General features: G+C 42.5%; 1 protein-coding gene and 1 long non-coding RNA gene across 19 annotated transcripts in view; one reads left to right on the top strand and one right to left on the bottom strand.

The window, feature by feature from the left end:
- Positions 1-24662, bottom strand: part of RASSF8 (Ras association domain family member 8) — a 72624-nt gene that overhangs the window by 2231 nt on the left and 45731 nt on the right. For 9 of the 18 annotated variants that reach the window (XM_064420765.1, XM_064420772.1, XM_064420767.1 and 6 more), the window contains 3 exons: positions 15559-15752; positions 2971-3860; positions 901-1045 (listed from right to left, as the gene is read on the bottom strand). In XM_064420765.1, coding sequence (XP_064276835.1) covers positions 901-1045; positions 2971-3860; positions 15559-15661 — 1138 coding nt within the window. In that variant the 5' untranslated portion in view covers positions 15662-15752. Of the gene's footprint in view, positions 1-900; positions 1046-2970; positions 3861-15558; positions 15753-16737; positions 16819-21864; positions 22007-24662 lie in introns of all 18 variants that reach the window. The other 9 variants (XM_064420780.1, XM_064420775.1, XM_064420779.1 and 6 more) reach the window with 2 other exon arrangements.
- LOC135300838 (uncharacterized) lies at positions 9531-15564 on the top strand. Its single transcript, XR_010362609.1, has 4 exons — positions 9531-13043; positions 13221-13312; positions 13426-13663; positions 15398-15564. It is a non-coding gene; the product is annotated as an uncharacterized LOC135300838 (long non-coding RNA).

The raw sequence follows: 24662 nt of genomic DNA on the forward strand, positions 1-24662 counted from the left end.
ATGTACACAGACACACACACACTGATATGCTAATTGTGCAGAAAGAGTTTGAGCGTGTAACATGACTCAAAGCTTCACCTTCCTTCCCACTTAAAAGTCCCTACAAGTGCTGCATTTGAAGGCCTGGTTGTCTTTTCTTCTCTCCCCACCCCCTTGCCCTCACAGTGCCTTTTGGTTATAAAGTTTTCTGAGCAGAGGGACAGAAAAGCACAGGAGAATGCTGAGACAAAGAGCCCTTTGGAAGAAGAGTGCTGGAAAAAGCACATGACTATGCTGGTGCTGCAGCTCTGACACGCATTCAAAACGCTCCCGTGGTTCTGCCTAGGAAATTCTGAATCCAGATGTAGGCACATGCAGGCTGTGCTGACCTCACTGGGGGCAAAGTCAATTCGCACTCGCCATAATAGCCATCTGTGCAGGACTTCTGCATGGCTGGCAGCCCAGCTGGATCGGCTCCTATTCCCGTGCAGCTGCTGTCTGGGGTTTCTTGGGATCCAGACACATTCCTTTTTCTGCTTTGACAACACCCCCACCAAAAGAGGAAGAACCCAGACGAATGTCAGATGTACAATCACGTTCCATGCTGGCAGCCAGCCATGGTGGCCACTCTTGAAAGTTGCAGCCTTAATGCAATGCATTGCTGATGGGACAAACGGATGCCCGGGCACAGTGGGAGAGAAGTTCTCCACATACTGCTCTTTATTTAAAGCCTGCTAAACCCCTGGAATGAAAAGAAGTACAATGCGCTCTCTCGCTCTTATAGTGTTTTGCTAATGTCTTCACTAAGGGAGCATTCACTTCATGTAGGACGGCCAGCATTAACATTAATGCTGGCAATAAAGGCACTGCCCGCCCCTTCTCCCTCCTTCCCTCTCTCCCAAAGCATTCCGAGGGCTGCACCTCTCTCAAGCTCCACATGTGGGGCCTCCACCTCCACGGGGTCTGCCGGCAGCACCGTCACCTTGGTTCCTGTTTGCTGGATGAACTGCTGCAGGTTCACCTGGCGCAGCTCCTTGGTCAGTTGCTCCAGTTCTTGTTCCCTGTCCTGCCAGGAAACAGAAAACATCTGCTGAGCAAATAAAGCAGCATTTCATGACCATAGGTACAGCTGGGCAACTAATGCTTCTCTTCTTGATGAGAAAGCCTTCAATTTTTAAAGCTCAAATGCAAATTGATTAGTTGAAAGATATTTTCATCTTTAATTTAAAAAGCCAGTCAACACTTGCTAGCACTTACAGAATCTATTAGGTTGGAAAAGACCTCTAAGATCATTAAGTCCAACCCACGAGCCTAAATTGGCTTTTTCTTAATGTATTTTATTTTTATATTCTTCTTGGATGACTAGCAGATGTTTCTCATAGCACCTGAGAAAAATTTTGGCACATCAGCAAACAAAGGTAATAGTGTGAATGCTGAAAAAATAATCAACTGAGCAGCAGTCTGGCACCAAGTCTTACTTCTTCCTGAAGCATCCAGCATGGCTTGGACAGCTCATTTAATTATTCTGATCTTAAATGGAGTAAAAATATTTTTTCTTCTTGTTCTTTGCATTTTCTATTTTAACTTTTTTGGCCAGAATCTTCTCACTCTGCAAGGGTTCTGTGTAACGAAGCCCAAGCCTGGCTGGTTCCCCACTCCTTCAAAGCACAGATGATCATTTAGGATCTTTTTCTGTACTTCTGTCATGCAAAAGTTACAGCTCTGATACATTATAACAGTCTTGGACTATTATTATTCCCACACACAGAGGTTGAGCTGCTTTAATCTTTAACTTCAGGTATGCAATAAAATATTTGTCTGTTTCCTCCCTCTCAAAGCTCCATAAGGCAAAGCTCAGTTTATTTTCTTGTGGACTTCCAGATTTGTGCACCTTTAGGTTTAGAACAAGACTGGAAGATCTGAATTGAATGGGAGCTTTCCCAGGAAAACAGACTATGAAAAGAACCAAGCCAGAAATATTTTGAACTCCAGTATAACCTCAGTGAATGCGACTGAGGATAGATAAAACACATAAAGAGGACTTGAAGCTTTCTATCAGTGCAAATCTTTATGTGTAGTATGTCTGGAAATTTAGCATAGACAATCATGGCCAAACTGCTTACAGTTTTCACCCATGAAAAGATTAATTCCCTTCCTCTCCCCCCCCACCCCCCCCAGGAAAACCAGCTCATACTGACATGGTTCTAAGGCAGAAGTAAGGAAACTAAATCCCTTTACATATTCACAGTGGAATCACCTTACTGCTGCTGCAATACTGACTGTGAATATACTAACCGTGAATTCTGGGAATCAGCATGAACCACAACTCCAACTGATGTGTGGTGCCTTAGGACTACCTTACGTGGCACATTATCCCAGGAGCTCCAATATTTCCTCCACCTCATCCAGCTAGCAGTGGAGTTCCTTTATTCTTTCATGCTCTATCAAGTTCCAGGTGATATCATTAACTTTAACAAGGAAACAGGGACTGGATTCTCTTTTGACACATGTGCCCCAAATGCCTGAGGCATGGAGAAAATAAAATCCTGAACACCAGCCAGTCAGCCAGGAAAAGAGGGATGCTGTTCTAAAACCAAAGCCCTGTAACATTGCAGGTACTTTAGCTCTGTATCTTTCCAAGTGCTGCTTTTGGACTGTTCTTTGTAATTCATCTCTTTTGGTGGCAGACAAACCTAGCAAAGACCAGAAGTTTATCCTCAGAAAAGGCTATGATGGTGCAAATTACTGCTTTTCTTCTCAGACAGTTTAAATGAGCAAATTAAACACAGGTGAAATAAAAACTGTCTGCTCTCCAAAAAACACCCACAAGCTGAAATGTGACTTGAAAATGAAAGCAACACATTTTGCCTTTTACCCCGATTCACTTTGGAAACTTATTTTGTGTTGTCTTTCATAGGCTTCAGATTTGTGTAAGAGAAATTAGTCACAGTCTTTGACCCTCTCTAGCTATGGATGAAATTACAGTCTTACCTGTAATCGCTTGGTAGCTTGGCCCAAAGACCTTTCTACTGCTTTAATGCCATTTTCCAATCTCAGACTCTGCTGGCCTTGAACATCAATTTCTCCCTTCACCTTCTCGATCTTTTCCTTGACCTCCTCTTCATTCACCTGGGACTCCTGAACTTCTCGCTGCAGCTTCTCTGCTTCAAGGCCACTCTCCATATTGTGGATCTGAGACACATAGTCCTTAAGCTTACTCTCACACTCCAGGATCCTCTGCCTCATCTCCTGCAGCTGCTCCATCAGCTGCTTTTCATTCTCTTGTTCAATCTGCAGCTCATTTTCCCAGAACTCTTCCTCCTCAATCTCCACTTCATTCCGTTTAATCTTCTGCTCCAGTTTGAGGATTTCTTCTTCCAGGCTGGCATTATACTTTTGCTCCCAGTAGCGGATCTCTGCTTCATTGGACTCCAGCTGCTTCTCGATGCACTGAAGCTTCTCCGTCTGGAGGTGGATCAGTTTCTTCAACTCATCCGCTGTTGTTTTACAGTTGTTGAGCACCTTTTGCTTGAACTCTGATTCCTTGCTCTTCCCGAAGATGTCCATTAGCCCCTTGGCGCCACCGGTGAAGGTGAGGGATTTCCTTTTCGGCTCCCTCCTCTTCATGGCCTTGTCCCCAGGCTGCCTCAGCTTGGCCAGGGGCGGCAAGCTCTGCCGGTACAGAGTCCTCTCGGGGATCCGTGCCACGCTGTCCGACGTGGGCCGCTCGCTCAGGGAGGGCCCGGTGCGCCGCAGGATCAGCTGCACGTCGCTGGCGTACTGTCCCCACTTGTTGAGGGACACGATGGGATTCTCGTGCGGCGCCAGGTGCCGCTCCGTGTCCCGCCACTTCTCGATCAGCGTGTAGCGCCCGGTGCGCCCTGCAAGGGAGCACAGCGTCAGCATGGCCGCGGGGGGGCGCCACCGCTCCGCCCGTGAGGGACGGCACCGGGACAGGGGGACACGGCAGGACAGGACGCTCCCGTCGCCCACAGGCTGTTGCAGCACTGCCCCTGTCGCAGCACACGCTGTCCGCACATCACCGAGTTCGCCTCTAAACCCTCCCCGCGCAGGGCGGGAGCGGCAGCAGTGAAGGAGAACCGCGGAACTGCGCAATCCCGGGCTGCCGGCAGGCTGCGACAAATGGGATTCATGGAATCGCGCAGAGGTTTGGGTTGGAATGGATCTGAAGATCAGCCAGTTCCATGCCCCTGCCATGGCAGGGACATCTTCCACTATCCCAGCTTGCTCAGAGCCCCATCCATCCTGGCCTTGGACACTGCCAGTGACCCAGGGGCAGTCACAGCTTCCCCAGGCAACCTGAGCCAGGGCCTCACCACCCTCACAGGGAACAATAAAGCAAGTGACCCGGCAGTATTGGTAACCACGACGTAAATATGAGAACCTCCAGGGCAAGAAAACAAGAACAGGAGTCCCAGATCTTTTATGCAGCCACAAGGAAATATCAAATGTGGGGGCACGGTGTTTGCTGTTAAACTTTCATCAATCAGAGGCAGCTTTTAATGACTGACAGAGCCTCCGCTCCCCTGTTCATGCCCTCCAGTTCATTCAGACACTGATCCAGGCTGGGGCATAGCCTATGATGGCCATGACAGTGTTGCTGATGCGACAAACCTTCACTGAGGAGAGCACAGGGACAAGAGCAGCAGAGGCTGCCTGAGCTGTGAACGAGCAATCGGGCACCCTGCTCAATGTCATCATCTGTAACAGCGGCTCCCACATGCCCACTGGGATCCCAGCCTTCAGGAAGAAGCTTTCTGTAAATGCTGAGTTTTTCTAATCGCTCCATTGACAATACAACTTATGTTCATGGCTTCATTTGGGTTCTTATCAAACACAAATTCAGTTCACCAGTCTTCCTCCTCCAACACCACTTATGGGATATTTTTCTAAGCACTCGCACTACTCTGAAATACAGCATGCTCCCTCTCCAGAAGAATTTCCCCTGTCAAAGTAACCTCGCTTAAAAGCCACAACATTCTTTACAAAAAGATGGGAAAGATCAACTGCTTTTAAAGCATTTCATGCTAATGAATTTCTGAACAGCTTCACAATTGCAGTTAACCTTAAAAACATTATTAGCTACTTTAATGCATTACCTACATTCATTTTCATGAGAAATAATCATTCAAATAATTTATTTCAACACATAAAAGCCTGAAATACCTGTCATATGTGCAACTACAGAGAGGAGGAGTCATTATCAGTGGTAATGCATTTGATGTTTTCTCTTATGTTATACTACCTTCCCAATTATCACACTTTTCTCAAAAGGACAAAAATATTCTTATCTCAGGCTGGGGATCTACCCCTGACTCCAGTTACAACACTCACATGGACTCCTCACTTCAGATTTGTAGGAAACAAGCTGCACTGTGGTGCTTAACACACCACACACCCCTCTAAAATAAAACACTGCCTTCTAAAGAGCTTCCCAAGCTACTAGTACTGCATTGGAAATGTTCCTCTGTTCTCACTTTCTCACAATTAACTCCCAAAGTAACGAGTAAGAACAAAAACTGTCTGCAGAGGCACCACCTGGATAACAGGAGGTTTTGGCTCATGGCTCATCCCAGGGGGATTGCTTTCCCAGTCAGAAACCAAAATATCCATGTTCACTTCCAAGTTGGGAGTAAGGACTGAAATATTTGGCTGATGGAAGTCAGGAAAACAAGGCAGGCAGCATGAGAACAGGAATCCACCACCCCAAATGCCATATAAATAAATAACTCTGGGTAGGGACTGGGAGAAAAAAGTGGGAAAAAGCCCCAAACCTGTCAGCATACTAACATGCTTGGCTAACACCCTCAGAAAGAGATTTAAGACTTTTTCTAATAAAGTTCTTCAAAATCAAGTTTATAAAGGTATATGGTGTAAAGTGAGAGATTTTTGCTAACTCACAATATTGCTAATTGATCCATGAAGATGTATAATTTGTAGTAGGCATGGGTGTTGTTATAGGAAAATAAACCTAGTGCTGTTTGCCATAGCATACGGACAATAAATCCTGGAGAAGAATAATTTAGCAAAAACATACCCCAGGACAAAGACTGCACTGCACTGCTCTGTTTTGTTAATCTTAGAAATTTTGAGCTTGTAATCATGGTTGTGCTACTAATGTTCATGTTATGTCAGAAACAATCAGGTTTAAAGTCCTAAAATTGCAAACTAGAGTAGGTACCACTAGGGGAGCGAGGAGAGTGCAGTTTCTATTCACTCTGCTATTAAATTCATTACTTAAAAGAAATGTAACAGAAGACACAAAAGAAAAGGAAAATAAAGAAGGGGGGGGGGGGGGGGGGGAGGAGGATAAAACTCTTAACAACCTTGACCAAAAGTGAATTAAAGAATTAAGCACAGACTTGCCAAGAACTATTTTCATCTTAGCTTAGGGTTCCAAATCAACACACAGCCCTAAATAATGAACTTGGCACTCAAGATCCACATAAAAGAAAGTGTTTTGTAGAGGTAATACTTGCACAGTTCAGCAACCAGACCTGCAGCTCAGGACTGTTCTAAAACAAAGCTGTTATCTTCCAAGATCATTACCCAGGTCTAGTGCTCAGCCTGTGCATGACGCAGATTAACAATACCCAGACAACCACAACTGTGATGTTTGCCTGCATTAGAGGGGATTAATTCACAAATGAAAGGGTGAATGAATTAATTCAGAACTAATGACAGAGTATTTCAGAACACAGGCGTCCCTGTAGCAAACTGCTGGTTTTGATGTGCAGTCACCACTGACAAGGAGAAAGCAGCTTGCCTGGGTTGTTGATGAGGAACAGTTCAACACCTGCATGCTGATTCTTGCCCTGTGTGTTTGTCCACAAGCTTCTGGACACAAAAAGCACCTGGCAGAACTCAGTCCAGCCTCATTCATGCAACCTTATTATTTTAAAAATTAAGTTGGAGTTGCATTCAGGTAATGGCCATGTATCAGCAATGCACAGCATTCATCAAATTACAGTGTGTTTCTCTAGCTGAATATTATATTGAATCACACCCAGAACTTGGCAATGTCTCCATGGAAGGTTCCGTGACCAGTTCAGCAGTGAATCCCCCTAAAATTTCTGAAATAAAATTTTGCTTTAACTGCAACTAGAACATATTAGACTTATTTTTTTAAAATACTACTATCAAAACCTTGTATTGATGGGAATGGTAGCGAAAACCATTCAGGCCCTAAAATAGCACAAGTAGTGCTGTGTTCTGTAGTTTCCTCTTCAGAAAAGAGGAAATCAAGGGCTGGAAAAAGAACAGAACCTCTGCACCCCATTTCAGGTCCAGCTACAGGGAGCTACTGGAGCCAGACCAGAGCAGGGACACCAAGGGGATCAGAGGGATGGAGCAGCTCTGCTATGAGGAAAGGCTGAGGGAAGTGGGAGTGTTCAGCCTGGGTAGGAGAAGGCTTTGGGATGACTCATTGTGGCCTTGCCATGCCTGAAGGGAGCCCACAGGAAAGATGGATAGAGATGCTTGACAAGGGACAGGACAAGGGGCAATGGCTTCACACTGACAGAGAAGGTTTAGATTGGGTATATGTAATAAATTGTTCCCTGTCAGGGTGGTGAGGCCCTGGCACAGGTTGCCCAGAGAATCTGTGACTGCCCCTGGCAGTGTCCAAGTCCAGACAGGGCTCTGAGCAAACTGGGATAGTGGAAGGTGTCCCTGCCCATGGCAGGGAGCTGGGATGGGATGATCTTTAGGGTCCCTTCCAACCCAGGCCATTCTGTGATTACTACATGGTCCCCAGAATGGGGACCCTACATGTGCCATATGACACTGCCATCTTAAAACAATTCCCAAGAACTTGGATCTGTTTTGCAGACAGCAAATGACAAACAATAACAGAAGGAGATATATTTACATCCCTAAAATACTCTGCATCTGCATTAATGGCAGTGTCAAGTTTAATAGGTTAAGTTTCTACCTACAGCTCCCTAAGCACACAAACTTATGACAGGTTCTATTAATACAGGCACACCTTCAAAAGAATAATTTATTTCAAAATTGAGAAAGACATCGAGAAAGGAAATATACAGAATCCAGAATGCTGATGTTCTGACACCCTGCAAATAGTGGTCATGAGTGGTTTGAATCTGGATTTCCTATGACGTTGAATGGTAAACTGCACTCAGTGTCCTAGATCTGGCTCTGCTCCACAGCCACATGCCCAGCCACTGTAGTCTTAGCTTGGGATTGATATAATTTTCTAATTTAAACACAGATTCTATCATAATGAACAGTGATTAAACTAATGAAATATAGGTACAAGGTAATGAACATTTTTTAGACTCAAGAGGCAGATTTTTAAATTTTACTCCATGAAGGTAGTAGGACAACATTACTCACTTCAAGCTCCTCTATATGCTTTAATATTTGCAGCTGACACAGTAGACAGAGCAACCATTTCTGCTGCCAAAAGCGAAAATGAAACTCCAAAGGAAAGCAGCAGTAGCAACAGTCTTGGCAGGACTGTAACCCGCGAGGTCATCAATTCCCTTTTTCAGGACAGAAATTATTCATTCCATTAATCCCACACAAAAGTCCATCATCCTCTACAAGCAAAGCCTTTCAGGCACTACATTTATTTTGCAGGTAGTATGGTACACCACGGAAAAAAACCCCAAAAACCTGTGTCTTATCTTTCCCATCAGGCTACAAATGTTTATGCCAAGCACCAAGCAAGATCCATCTTTCCATTAAGTGTCTCCCATGCTTCAGAGCCAGAACCTACAGCAGTGAGTCAGTGCAAGCAGGTGACTCATTGCCCTGGTCTCACATAATTTCTGGGAAAAGTGGTGGGATGAGCAGTCTTAAACATGAGGGTACCTGTCCTTCCCTAGAATAGGGGTTGAGGTTGGCAGGAGCAGGTCTTTGTCACCAGAGGTCATAGAATCATTTAAGCTAGAAAAGCCTGCCAAGATCATTAAGCCCAAGCTGTGCCCGAAGCCCACCTTGCCACCCAGTGCAGAGCACCAAGTACCACATCCAGTCATTCCCTAGACACCTCCAGGGATGGGGACTCCAAACCTTCCTGAGCAGTCCCTTCCAATGCTTAACAACCCTTTCCATGAAGAAATTCCTGCTGATGTCCAACCTGAACCTTCCCTGGCACAGCTTGAGGCCATTCCCTCTTGTCCTGTCTGTTGTTCCCTGGGAGCAGAATCCAACCTCCCCAGGCTGCCCCCTCCTGTCAGGGACCTGTGCAGAGCCAGAAGGCCCCCCTGAACCTCCTTTTCTCCAGGCTGAGCCCCCCCAGCTCCTTCAGCCACTCCTCACAGGACTTGCTCCCAAACCCTTCAATGCAGTCTTGCTTCCAGTTTTAACTCTTTCCCTGAGACCACCAGGATGCACTCAGTGCCAGGGAACTTCCCTGACAGACACATTCCTTAGCTCCCATTTTCCCCAGGGATGCCATCACCTCTGCTGCACAGCAGCTGTGCCAAGATTCTGCCCTGCAAAGAAGCACTCTGAACAGTCGGGGGCGGGGTGGGGGTGGGAAGGGTAAAAAAGAAAATGGTCACCTAAGACAGAAGTTTTAAAGAGAGCCACACTAAAAGAGAAGTTGCACTAGTCTCAGTCTTGAGCCGAATCTGAATGAGCACCCCAGACTTATCACAGTGCATAATAAGAATAAAGACACTGTCACCTGCCTGCACACCAGTCTCCATGGAGGTAAAACCAGACCTGCCAACAGCTGGCCCAAGCCAAATCCAGACTGCCCAGAGCACTGACAAATGCACATGGATACACCTTTCTGACCCACTTGGTTTCCCAGAGACAGCCTTCCAGCCCTAGGCTGTCTTCCTTAACAAGGCAATGCAAAGAAAAAGTAATTGCATGTGGGTAGAATCTTCTAAGAACTCTTAATATGTGGAACATGTGGGTGAAAATGCTCTGCCTTACTAAAGGGACAACAGCATTAACTCCTGAATCTTTAACGGCACTGACAGAAAAGTAATTGCTGGCAATTTTAATCAATCCAGAATGATTTGAACTCAGTATCTTTGAAATATGAAGCTGACATTTCTTTCATTCATTATGTGATCCTTAAGTTAACATCCATAGCAATTTTTTTTAAAAATGCCATTCTGGCTACCTGAAACTCAATAAATAACTAAGATTAAGAGGAAAAAAAACCCTTCAAAGTAGAGGTTAGAGTTTGCATTTCTCTGATTTCTTAACTCATGCTATATTTATTTTGCAACCACAAGTATGAAATAAAATATAAAATAAAGAGTGAGAGGAGTCGTCCAGTCCTAGGAAGAAACATCCAGAGATATACAGGCTCCATTGAAGGTCTGCTGAATTCTCCAGGCACAGCCATCTCTCTATGTCTTTACCAGGGCTGAAGCCTTAGTTCATTACTATTATCCTTGCTCTAAAAAAAAAAGTACGCAGGACTTTATCACAACCCAACAGAACAAAGCTCTCAGTCATCACTTCATACTTTCAACTGCCTTTTTTCCAAGCACCCTGAGGTACCACACTTATTTTAGAGCTGTGTCCTAAATAGGTGAAACAATGGGGAATTTTGGCTGAGGTCACACAGCAGCACATGGCAAAGCACATATAGCAGCCCAGGTCCCTCTCAGTGACATTACTGTCACCAGATTTCTGAACCAGAAAGTTTATATGATCACACCATGGGATCACCACAAAGCGCAGATTTCCTGTACTTATTATCGCTCTTAATGTCACTATTTGAAGAGGCAGAGGATGAAATCTTGGGGTTGAAAAAACACAAATTCTAAGCAGATCCTTAGCAGGGACACCTCCCACTATCCCAGGTTGTTCAGAGCCCTGTCCAACCTGACCTTGAACAGTTCCAGGAATGGGGCAGCCACAGCAACCTGTGCCAGCGCCTCCCCACCTTCACAGGGACGATTTCCTTCCTCATATCCAATCTAAACCTCCTCTCTGTCAGTGTAAAGCCATTGCCCCTTGTCCTGTCACTATATGGTTTTGTAAAATAATTTATTTGATCTTTCCAGATACAACACTGGCTGAGCTCTACAATGCTCTAACACATGTTTGAGACAGCCCTGACATTTTAATAAATATACTCCATTTACCTTTGAGGAAAAATACTGAACTGGAAGGAAAAAAGAACCCTGATGGCTGCATTTGTTTAATTTTAGAAGGAGACAGCTGTACTTCTTGTTCAGTGAAGTGCCACTCATGATTCTCCAGCCAGGAGCACTAAAATCCACAGCATTATTTAAAGCAAGTCTGCCAATTTAATTATTTGCCACAGAAAATTTCAGGGAGGAGGCAGAAGGTTTATTTTGGTAAGAAATTCAAGCTTCATGTCTCTAGACTGAAATATTCACTTTCTAGAAAACAAATGTCATTCTGAGCAGAGGAGATGCATTCTAAATAAAAATCACAACAAATTCAATAAAAATCTTCATGGGGGCTAGAAGTGGGAGAGCAGCACTTCTGAAGGAACAGGACAAGCGTATTTGTGACTGCACTATTTGTCACCACATTCATTTGGAAGATTTTTTCTTTTTTGTGTTTGAATGGAAAACAACCACTAAAAGCCCATTAAAAAAATATATAGTTAAACTGCATTTGCCTAACCATCAGCTAAAATGACTGACTCACTTTTTCAGGCTAGACCTTCTTTTCCCCTCACTATTACAATGACTTTTTGAGAGGAGTCTATGCTCACACACATTCAAAACAGACCTTTGGCTGGATTCATCAATCAGCTCATCACAAAGTTTAAAAGTAACAACAACTCCTTTTACTTTTTTTCAGTTGTCCAAATTATGAAGAGGAATCAAAATGATCAAGCAATGTTTATATGAAGCCATTCTGGTTTTCACAAAATGCACAGAAAACTTAGCGGAGAATGGGCTGTCAAAGGCACATTTTTAAAAGAGGCAAGGATGAACCTTGGAAAAGCTCATCTCTCCTGGCAAAAATATTTTTAAAACAAGAGTCATGGTTCTCTATTTACACTGTGTGCTGTGATGTATTTTTGTTTTGGAGAGGGCTTTGTTTCTCATAATTAAACAATCACTTCTCTTATTTGTATTAAAGCCAAATAATTTTTGTCAGTTGCAAACAGTTTGAGTTAAAAAGAAAATAAAGCAGAGCTAGATATAACTCATAAAAGGTAGTACCAAGTGTTCTTTAAGATCCCAGTGAGAGATGATTTCACTCTCTGGAAACTTGTAACTGAATAGTTTTATGTCTGTCCTGAACAGAATTCCAGTGACCCACCCTCCAGCTAAGGCAATTCCAACTCAGAAGTCTAAGTTACAGATACAGATAATTTTAGTATCCAAAGTGATATTATTCTCTCTTGCAGTCAACAAATTACATACACATTTTTGAAAATAAGCTTTGTTCGGGCACCAAATGAGACAACTCTCCCATTTTTTTCTTTTGTTTTAAAGAATGAGGGGGCATTTGAGACTGAGATTTAACTTCAAACAGAAATTTTAAAAAACCTAAAACCACAACCAATCAAAAAACCTTAAAATTCTTACTTTGGGTAGTCATTTCCTGTTCTGCAGTGATCAAGAGGTGGACAGCAGGGGAAAGGGAAGGATCTCACAGTGCAAGAACAGGTAACACCAATGTTATTTATCAGGAGTACAGCCCCAGAGAGAGACTTTTTACTGGAACAGCTCCAATTTCTAAGGAATCAAAGAGCATTAGCCAGGCAAGGTTTTAGTGACACAGTGCCATGGCCAAAGGATTAGATACTGGATATGGAACAGAACCTCTTACAAAGGCTCATAGCCCAGTATAACTTGATTTTTTTTTTATGCTAAAATAACCCTAGAACATAAAAAAATAAAATTTAAAAAAAAAACCAAGAAACTTGTATCCTGAAGTTGTTATTGAATTTTCGTGATATGCGGGAAGAGTTGGAAAGTGCATAGATGGAAATCTTTTTGTTGCATTTATCACAGCAGGAGATCAGGAGACAGGACCATGCATCTGATCAAGTGACAGCAAAAGGCGCTTTTTAAAATACAAGAAATTCCATTTAAGGACAACACACTCTGACTGCCAGGGTGAGTGAACACTACTACAGTCAGGTCTCCACACTTGTGCACATTGAGAACCCAACTGCCCCTGGTCCTGAGCAATCTGCTCTGCCTGGTCCTACTCTGAGCAGTAGAGTTGGATAGTGTCCAAAGATGCCTTCTAACCACAGCTCTATACTAATTTTGATTTTCCTCTTTTTGGAGTACTGGACAAAGCTTTATTTTTCACATGTCTAGAACAGAGGCAGCTTCATTTGTCCATGAGAAGCTTCTTAACTACGGATGTCTTAATCCAGGTATCTTTGGCTTGTGCTTTCCTCAGTGGATATGGCTGTAAAATAAGCCAATTTTCAGATATTCCAGACATGCACTTCAAGAAAATAATACATTCTTGCAATTCACATTTCAGGCTCAGTGAAGAAGACTGTTTTGTGTGTTGTATGCTTTAAGTCAAGGACCTAATAAACTGGAAGGCACAACAAAACAAAAGAAGTATCTCACAAACTTTACAGACAGACAAAATAATCATGAGTACGGCCAAGTTATGTGACTGCTGAAGGAGCCAGACTGCAAAGTGGAAAATCCCATCAGAGCCAAGCAAGGAGGAAGCCAACTAAGACTGGCTACTTTCCACCACCAAATGTCAGGTGAGAGTTAGAGGGATCCATTTTCATAGATTCTCATTCAAATTCAAGTGACAATTACTCCTGGTAAGCTGGGACCTACAGCCAAGTCACAGGGGCAGCCAGATAGTTCTGTCCTGATGAATGGCCTGACAGGAGAGCTGGGGAAGCCCTCCCTGCCAAAGACACACACAGGTGTAATTTATATGGTGCTTGATACTGTCCTAGCTGTCCCAGCAAGAGGGGGATTGTTCTGGGGGTTTTCTAGAGAGAGTATTTACCTTGGAAAGGAATTTCCAAAGGATTATCTTGATTTGACTCTGCTTGCAGCTGAAATTTATCTCAGCATGGAAGCAGTGTCACCCGTCCCAGACAAACTGGTGACATGTTACAGAAAATGAAGTCTGCAGAGCTGACAAAACCTGTGTGCATTTCCAAGGCTGAGGGAGTCTTTACCAAGTTCAGGCTAATAACTGAAGATACAGAAGAAAACCCAAGGAGAAATTACACAGGAGAACATTAAGTTACTGTCTAGAACTGGGAGTCTGACATTTTTGTGGGAGAAGGCGAAGGAAACAGAATGAAAGGGATATTGAAAACAAAGTGAAGAACAAAAGTGTCACAACCACTTCATTATTTCTAAACTTGTATCACTTAATCATGACTAGAAAATGATCACGCTAGTAGAATTGTTTCTCAAAACTTTTGAGAATGTTTCTCTGCAGGAAGAAAATGAGATATGGAAGCAACTGATGAACCAATTACCATTAAACAAAAAGCTGCAACTAAACCAGTAAAGAAACATTTAACAGTTTAACATCAACTACAAGATTTGAGAAATAAAACTGATTTTCTACAATTTTTGAATGAAGTTTTAAAAGCTATTTGGTGCATATAGATAAGCACATGCTAGCATTTTGTTCAATCCTCTTAAAGTATAAAATAAAAAAAATGCCAGTCTTCCACTCCATCAGATGTAAGTAGATGGAAATTATGTTTAGAAGTTTAATATTTAAATAAACATCAATTTCAGAGGAATTGACTTTGTGCTTACAGGGAGAATACCTTGCTGACATTCACAGATCTAATTTTCTGTTAGAAAATCATTATTTTCAAATTGAGTCAGACTGCTAATACAATCTTGCAAAACTGCTGGCATACTGAAAAACGCAGAAGCTTACCTTTAAACTATTAATTTTAGGTAAAACATAGGTTTTAATGCATAAATTTAAATAGTATATAAAGCAAATTATAACATTTTAGTGAAGAATAAGTATCAGCATAGGAAATACTGATGGGATAAGGTTGAGGCTTATTCAGGATGCCCTTAATCACTGAGAAATATCTGACAAGACTTTCCTGTGGTGGAGCCTGAAAGATCTTATTTTTCTCTTCTAAACTGTTCAGCAAAGGGCTAACAGTGTAAAGACTTCCAAGTTACCCTTTCATGAGCAGTGAGTTATGTAGCATGCAGGAGTCAGAGGAGACCCTGAAGGATCTATTTCATTGACCTATACTATTCCCAATATAGCTAAAGATACAGTGGGTATAATTTCAATGAACATCATTAGCCAACCAATTATATTGCACTGCTTTTATATTTTCTTTGGTACTCAGAATATTGACAGTTTAGCACCTTCCTTAGTCCAGGCTTTATTTACAACAACCAATGGCAGCATAGTTATTATTATATAAAGAATAAATTTTTACTGAAGGGAAGGTTATAGATTTCAAAATGTTTCTTTTCTGTCTTTTCAGTCTCTGGCAGGTGAAAAATCCAAGGCTACAAGTTTACACTGCAAGACTATCCCACTGTGCACTGTATTTTCTGCTCTGCTGGTACCCAGTGCTCCCCCACCTCCCGTGGGTTTAGCTTCACAAGAAAAGCTTCACCCCACTTCCCATCTGGCAGTACTCACCAATAGCCTGAGCAAGGGCTATTACAACTTCCTGGCATGTTGTGACTTCGGTGACCCCACACACGATTCTCTGCACTCCATCCACCCATACTTTGAGCTCCATGGTTCACCAGATCATCCAAGACCATGAATGCAAATCAGTCAAGTCATTCTTGCAGCTGTACCAGAGACATGCAGCCGACTTCCTGCAGCAGCTGGAATGGAAAAAAAATCCTGGTGTTTAGAGCAAAGAATCACCAATTTGAAAAGTTGACAACTTCACCTTGACATCTAACAGGCAGAAGAGCCAACACAACCTCCTTTCTTTGAAAACAACAACAAGAACCACATATTTATGCATTTTGGGGGCAGAGTGGCTGGGAAGTGCCCAGCAGAAAAGGACAGCAGGTGCTGGTCAACAGCAGCTGAATATGAGCCAGCTATGCCCAGGTAGGCAAGTGTGTCACTGGCACCTGGGCTGGGTCAGCAATGGTGTGGCCAGCAGAGCCAGAGCAGTGACTGTCCCCCTGTTGTGGGCATTGGTGACACCACAGCTCAAATCTGTGTCCAGTTCTGGGCTTCTCACTTCAGGAAGGACATGGAGGGACTAGAGCATGTCCAGGGAAGGGAACAGAGCTGGGGAAGGGGCTGGAGCACAAGCCTGATAAGGAGCAGCTGAGGGAGCTGGGCTGGAAAAAAGAAGGCTCAGAGGGGAAACCTTCTGGCTCTCCACAACTCCCTGACAGGAGGGGAGAGCCAGGGACTGGTTGGGCTCTGCTCCCAGGGAACAGCCTCAAGTTGTGCCAGAGGAGGCTCAGGTTGGATATTCAGAGGAATTTAATAATGAAAGGTTTGTCAAGCACTGGAAGGGGCTGCCCAGGTAGGTTCATAGTCCCTACCACTGGAGGTGTCCAAGAAAGGACTGGATGTGGCACTCAGTGCTCTGGACTGGGTGACAAGGTGGGGATCAGGCACAGGCTGGACTTGGTGTTCTTGTCCAACCTCAATAATTCTGTGGTTGCATTCTAGAATCCCTTGCTTCAACAATGTCTACCTCTTCTGCAGACTTACCCAAAGCTTCATTACAGTTTATTTCCTGAAATTTTATAAGTTGTTACAAAAAGAGCACGCAGAGAAAAAGCACTAAATAAACAACTCCAGAATAAACTCATAACAGTTTCCAGTAACAGGTGCCCTTACTCCTTTATATGCTGCCTGAATGCTTCCAGGGACTAGTAAGGATGCTTTCAGTGTTTGTTCAATAATTTCTATCAGGTGGAGCTGCAGAAAAACAAGAGGGAAACATTTTTAACTACAGCCATCCATGAGAGACTTTTGTCTCCCTGCAGAAGCATCTGAATGTTCCTATTCCCAAAAAAACCATGCATTTTGTAGCAGAACACAGAGAGTAAAGCGAGGAGACAGATTGCTTCTCTCTCCCTCTAAAACAAAGAGATACATCAGGGAAAGTGTTCTAGGGGGGTTTAACCCCTGCCAGCACGATGCTGGTTCTGTGAGGAACCAGATGTTTTCTAATGTCTTTTCCTAGGTTTTTCCCTAGGCTCTGCAATGATACTATGCAAAAAAATTCATCGTAAACCCAGTAAAAATTGTTGTCTTCAAAAGATAGAATGTTCCCTCAAAAATGAAACAAAAACCAAGTCACCAGTAATGATGATTAAATCCTACAAAACCCCAGAAACGAACAAGAAAGCAAACACCCAAAAACCACCCAACAACAAAAAACCAAAATCAAATAAAGAAAACCTAATGAGACAGCTGGGCTCCTTAAGCAGATAGAGGGAAAATAAATGGTGATAACACAATAAAAGAAGCTCATGTACTCAGGTAATCCCATATGGATAAAGTGATAAAACTAAAGACAATATTTTTTAAAGAGTTAAGTACCAGGAAAATGGATAACACAGGGATGGAATAAAAGAAATCTGAAAATTAGGGTAGATTAGTGAAGATAGGCAGGTTTACGCAAGAAACATGGAATCTGATGATGTTGATGGATTGAACAGAACTGCACCGCATGGAGGCAGAAATGGTGCAGAGAATGCTATGCAAATGGTTAATGTGTTCACATTTACAGTGTAACTAAAGCTGCTTTTTCCTGGGGATATGAACATCTCTTCCTGTATCTAAAAGATGCACCACTGCATCCCCCAAGCTAGAAGGGAAAAAATGACTTCCTATCTACAACCAAACAGTTCACCCAGCAGATGACAAATACTAACACATGATGCAGAGGACACCTGGAAGTTCCTCACCTAACTGGCTGGGGCAGAAACAACCTCAGAGCCGGTTAGAGCTCCACCACACCAACAGAATGAGCTTTAGCAGAAAAGCACCAAGCAGTAAAGTCAGGCCAACAAACACCCCCAAAATCCTGGCAAAACCTACCTGTTCAGAAGTATAGGTAAAGTTTGTAAGTAAAACCAGGTCTCAAATAGAGTTGCATACTCAATAGAAAAGTGATCACTTTGAAGAAAATCGATGTATACAGAAATAGTCTTTTGAGACATGAACAAGAACCTGAAAATCCAAAGAGGTTTCGATAAACCCACATAAAGCTAGGTAATTCAAAGAAAACATCTAACTGCACAAACATTAACCATGCACAAACAAAGAAACACTTCACTCAGGTTAACACCATTTTAATGTACCAATAAACTAAGCACAAGAAAATCTTTTACCAGCCTGTAACATAACAGTGACTGAGAATACACCTCACAGGCCTCATCAGTGACCTCTGTTATTTATTCTTGGACCAGCTGTCTTCAGAAATAAACAGACCTCACATTCCAAGCCCAGCTGTAAGGAACTTTATTAATTAACTTAATAACTTGCTGAGGGTTGAACAGTTGAGACTTCCTGGCACTGACCAAGCCATCTCTCCATGTGACAACGCACATGTCAGCAAAGCATCCAACAGCTCTAATTGTTTTTCTGTCTGTCAACATCCAAAGTATTACCTCAATTTAGCAAGCCAGCAAATGCATTTTTCCCCCAGTCAGCACACAATGTACAGTCTTGTGCTCAGTGCAGATCAGGTTTGGTCATTTGTTTTCCTACAGTCCATCTTAAAAAAAAGCAAAGACTAAAGAGAAGAATCATATAATAAGGAACTATTTGCTGACACTTCCATGTTTGAAGAAAGCATTCACCAAAGATGCAGATGATCTGAACATAGTGCCTTTGAATCAGTTCAAGCTCAGGGGAAACATTCCCATTCATTTCTTACAAGACAAATAGTTTTAATAGACCAAATAAGATTAAGAATTTGTGGTACATTCATCCCTCAGACCAAGAGGCAGGGGAGAATTAAAGGAGTGTGTTAATAAAAGGGCTGCCCAGGTGAAGTCCCCATCCCTGGAGGTGTTCATGGAACAACTGGATGTGACACTCAGTGCTCTGGTTTAGTTGACAAGGTGAGGATCAATCACAGGTGGGACTCAATGATCTCGGAGGTCTTTTCCTCCATGGATTCTGGGATTCCATGTGCCCCACAAGAGCTCACAGGATTCCCTTTTGGGGACCTGCCATTAGGAACACATACTCACATCAGAAATGTAAGAACTCTGTGCTGAAATCACTGTGCCTCATTAGAGTTTCTAAGCAAAGCTCATCTGTACTATGTAAAAAAAAAAAATATATATATATATATCTAGGACTGGTTTGGTTTCTAGGATTGTGCAGTAGAAGTTCACAGAGAGATCCGAAAACCAGAAAATTTTCTGGCCATGTGCTTATCCTCTGCTGCCCAAATATAACTCTGTAGCACTGTTTTATTAGTGTTTGGTTTTCCTTTATAGGTATTCTGTTCTCCATCTGCTGTTAGTTAACCTTCATACCAGTAAAAGCTGATTTGCCTCCCCACTGATGGTCATTCGACAGCAGCTCCAAATATATTTTTTGACCTGAAATCTATGCCCCAAATGCAGATTGTGCTTTTATCTTAGAGGAGGCAAAATAAGCCTTATCTATAACACTGTGCAAATTTCTTTCTGAAATCAGTGGAAGGGCTGGGTTGGAGGGGGAGGAAATCTCACTTCAGGTTTCTCAATCCCCTAAGTTCAAAACCAGTTCACCTCATGCAATTAATTTCAGCAATGACTGGGAATAGGAATGCAAAACTAATTTGCCGAGAGGCATGCAAGCCAAGGCACGCCTGGGATCACAACAGCTTTTCCCCAGTTTGTCAGCCATCAGCTCCACAGCCACACACAGTTGTGCTTGGAACCAAGCACTGGAAATGTGGCATTCCACAGCTACTTCCTTCCCCCACATCTCCATTACCTTGCCTGAAGTTTCCCCAATTACCTTGTTTACCATGCATTAAGCATTTTCCGTAAATTCCCCTTTTATCCTAATTAGCTGATGGTATCTTACTCTTTCAGGTATTTATTCAGTTTAAGTGTAAAGAAAATCCAGCATATATATACATATACACACTCACAAATATATATAGCATATATATGCTACTATTTAGCTATCTCTCCACAACTTGTTTACAAAATATAGAAAAGGCTGAAGCTTCACAAAAGACAAGCAGATCACACTAAGTGCAAAGGACTTTTTTAGCATTTAGGAAGAAACAATATTCCAAGCAGATGTTTGCAAGACATCTTGCCATAACCGTTAAGTCACAAGGAAACCCAAGAGCTAAAATCAAGACGCCAACTTCCCTCATTTCTACTTTTTAGAAGGTTCACACCAGCTGAAAGCATCATGCACCTCAAATCAGGGCTAAAATCCTGCTGCAGTCAAATTTTGACCAACCAGTTCAGTGACTTTCTGTAGCCCCAGCAAGTCACCAGCATATTGTTTAATACACTTGAAAGTCAGGGTGCTTTCATTTGTAATTAGTAATAACCAAACATCATTTGGAGTTTGGCATTTACCCTTTATTTTCCATTCCCTGTGCACTATGGCAAAGTTGTGCTCCTTGTTTTTCCCTACTATGACACCAGGTAAGGCCCTGGACAAACAGGCAGCTTGTTCAACCTATGCTGTGAGCCATTAATAAGAATAATTACTCAGTGCTAGTAAGGCCTGATTGGAAAATACCAAATAAATGAGCACAAAGAAGCCAGTCCAGATACCCAGAAAGTTTCTAAGCCATCTAGAAGAGCATGAACAGGGATGCATTTGGGAGGTCTTCCCAACCAGAAGAATCCAGGTATGGAGCCAAGGAACATTTTCCAGATGAAATTGACTGCAAATACAGAATAGGCTACTGTATAAGCTCCCTACTATTTACCAAACTAAGCTCCCTAGTATTTACCAAAAAGCCTCCTCCTTTAGACTGATGAAGAAGAAATATCTTACAAGATATGCAGCCTCCCATCAGTAAATGGGCAAAAACATTTCATGTCAGGTTCAAGTAAAAAATATCAAGTGAAAGTCTTCTGCAGACAAAACTTTTACTGAAAGGAACAGGTTATGGGTTTGAAATCAGCCCACAACTTTCTTTGAAAAGAAGAGTGTTTACACTGAGATTTTTTTGTGGGACTAACCCTCATAGAGGTTACTTTTTTGCTATTCCAGAAGAATGCTCTGAGATAATAAGCACTGCTTGAAACAAATAAACCAGAGGTCCCACAACCATGACAGTGACAGTGTTGAGAACAAGCCTGAGAGTGAGTTTAGGACCGAGGCATTTTCCTCCATGAGACTGGCCAAGAGATGTTCTGCCATCTGTGTCAAACAGGCCAAAATCCTGGTGCCACAAGTGATATCTAAACACACACAACACACACACCCTCACCTGTGGGAGGACAGCACAGCACCAACACAGGAGTTTGTACAAGCATTGATGTGCAGGCAGTTTGGTTGTGCGTTTCTGGCAAAAAAGGCTGCATGAAATCATGCCTCTGGATAACCCAAAATTCCCCCAAGTCGCAGTTTCCCAGACAAATTACCAGTTGACTTCTATCCAGGAACCCTCTGCTGGCTAGAACATGAACTACTGCTTGCATTGCAATTTCTCCTGCTGCAATACAGCTAACAATTTGGTGGGAAAAAATGAGAGAAAGAAACACTGTTCTGAAGCACTGAATTCTACAACTGGTATTTTGCCTAATTAGAGAACATTTCTGACCTCTCCCTGAGCTACAATCTCTCCTTGACCTGCAATCTTTACAGCATAGAAAAAACAAATTGTCTCTTCTCTTTGTAACCGTGAGAATTAGCTAGAATGAATTAAATTGTTTTCTTTTGGGGGTGGAGAAATGAGAGGAGGAGATAAAGCATTCAACCACGCTTCTTGTCAGCTCTTACAAAGATACAGTTTGTTAATGGCAACTATTCAGTTATTACCTGAAATGATTCTTCCACCTTGAAAATTTTATTTTTGTCTTCAGTATTTTAATTCTAAGACTGATCTCTGACTTCAGCAAGTGTGTTAAGCCTTTAGGACATGTTCCTGCACAATGTTTTAATCTAAATCACATGTGACAATCTGAAGAAACCAGAGACACGAATTAGTAAAGATTTAACTTCAGCACAGCACAAAACATTTATCCAACCTGGGATACAGGTGATGACATAGTTACAAACCTTCACGGTTATTAACTGTGTCTAAAATTCTCATGGCCTTCATAGAAAAGTGAGTTCCAACCAGCTGTCACAAACACAGATTGATGGCTGGAGTGATAGTGCTCCCATCACAGTCTGTAACACTTTGTATCTTTGGAGCTACCAGGCTTGACCCAACTCTGCTGCAAAATATTTTCAAATCCCCACAAAATATTGGAAAGGAAGCAAGCCAGCAGGTAAGCCAAGGAAACAGATGGCTTACTGAAGTTCTTTGTATTTGGTCACTGCTGAGAGCATAACCTCACATTTTTAACAGTAAGTTTCACACTCTTGCACTTGAATTAATTCAACAGGAACAACAACTCTGAAATTGATACTCTCCTTTCCCTAAGATTAGATATAAAAAAGCATGTCAACTCTACATGGACTTGTGGGACAAAAACCCAAAGGTATTTTGGAAATGGTGACAGCACTCAAGACAGTTTCAAGGATCCTTGCTTCTATTAGATTTCAGTCAGAGTTTCTAAAGCAGAAATTTAAACATTTAAAACTTAAGAGCAGTATATATAGTTAGGACATGTACCAGCAAATCAAAACAATATCTGATGCAGCACTTCTTTCAGCTCTTGAGACAGGATTTACTCTGATACAAGTGTGAATTCAATTCAAGCAAGTTTACCTACTAAATCCCAACCCTAAATCTGTTTCAGGATTAGGACTGAAGTATCACCTTCATTTTACACACAGCACTCCTTTTCCTCATTCTCTAGCTTAGCTACTAACAAACAAAATCATCAGTATGAAACATCACAATCCTAGAGAAGCAGGATTGAGTGGATTCATCCTAGAAAGCTTCACTGGCAACCACTCTTCTAGGAAGGACTGGATCATAGAATTATACAATGGTCTCAGCTGGAAGGGACCTTAAAGATCATCCAGTTCCCACCACCTGCCATGGGGAGGGGCACTTCCACTATCCCAGGTTGCCCCAAGCCCCATCCAGCCTGGCCTTGGACATTTCCAGGGATCCAGGGGCAGCCACAGCTTCTCTAGGCAACCGTGGTCTCACAGGGAATAATTTCTTCCTCATATCCAATTTAAACCTGCTCTTTGTCAGTGTGACCCATTCCCCCTTGTCCTGGGGGCCCTTGTAAAGGGGATCTCAATCTTTCCTTTGGGCTTCCTTCAGGCACTGGAAGGCCACAATGAGGTCACCCCAAAGCCTTCTCTTCTCCAGGCTGAATTCCCTCAGCCTTTCCTCTCAGCAAAAGCTGCTCCATCCCTCTGATCCCCTTGGTGTCCCTCTTGCAGACTGGCTCTGGCAGGATAGCTGGTGGCATCACAGCAGCTGGGATGGATTTATTCTGTGGCAGAGGAATATCTTTTTCCAGATATGTTAGCCACGGAGCCTGCACTGCACATAAATGCTGTGACAAACAGCTCAAAAAAGACACGTGCATTAAATAAAGATCTCCTGATTCATCATCTCAGTTAACAGGCAGACATTTATTGCACTGTAATGTCTTCCAAAGCTGTGTAAGTATTTGTTCCTCATTAGTAGTAAATATATAGTGCATTTGAGAAAACAGCTTTATTACACACCACTTTATTAATAAACAGCAGCATTAGGTGGAAGTCATATCTGTACCTCTCTAATATGGTCTAAATAGGGTGGGAGTGAAAGAAAACAAGGAGCAGAGAAATAAGCAAGCTGGTTCATTGCAGGGGAAATATTTATACACAAGCTACAATACACTTTACTTCAAAAGTTGCCTTAGACCTGGAAATGCCCTGGCTTCAAAGGAGACAAAATAGGTCATTCTCCAAACTGGTTCCAAGGAAGACACACCTCCACCCATTCAACTTTTCCCCTCTCCCTTCAGGCCTTATCCACAAACACTCACACCCAGGAGAGGGACTGAAGACATTCCTGTGTAATTGACAATATTTACATGAATGAGGCAATGAGCTCATCTGCTCCCTTTTGGCAAGCCTGCATTAACTCTTGCTTTTGTACGGCTGAATCTGTTCTTTACACTTCACTCAAGCCCAGCATTTGCTTTATCATTCGACTACAGCCACCCTGAGTCTCAGTTTTCAGAGGTGTTCCCCCCCCACCTCAAATGTGAGCTGAGGGCAAATTCCAGGAAAAAAAAAAAATACAAGAAACTTGTTACACTTCCCACATTTCAAAATATGGGCCAAAACATAACACATTCTTCCTCTATATTGTGGTGAACCTTGCATACAAATGAGCCCATGACTCCCCTTCAGAGCTTGCACTGAAGTATGCAGGAAATAAAATATATCCCGCAACTGAAATCTACTTAAATTTGAATTAATAGAAGTCTAAAAAGCACAAGGTTTAAAGTCATGGTATGACCCAACTACCAAAATCTCACTGTAATGAAATGCAATTTCTGAAATAGAAACAAGGTGAGGCACTTTCAACTTAAGCAACATAACTGTTCCAAGAAATTATAATCTCAAAGCTTTATTCAGTGAGCAGCTCCATTATTCATTAAAGGTTACCTAAGAAATTTCAAGTTGCTCTCCAGGCAACCTAGAAAAGTCTGCAA

The sequence above is a fragment of the Passer domesticus genome, chromosome 5 (genome assembly GCF_036417665.1).
Source record: "Passer domesticus isolate bPasDom1 chromosome 5, bPasDom1.hap1, whole genome shotgun sequence".
Classification (NCBI taxonomy): Eukaryota; Metazoa; Chordata; class Aves; order Passeriformes; family Passeridae; genus Passer; species Passer domesticus.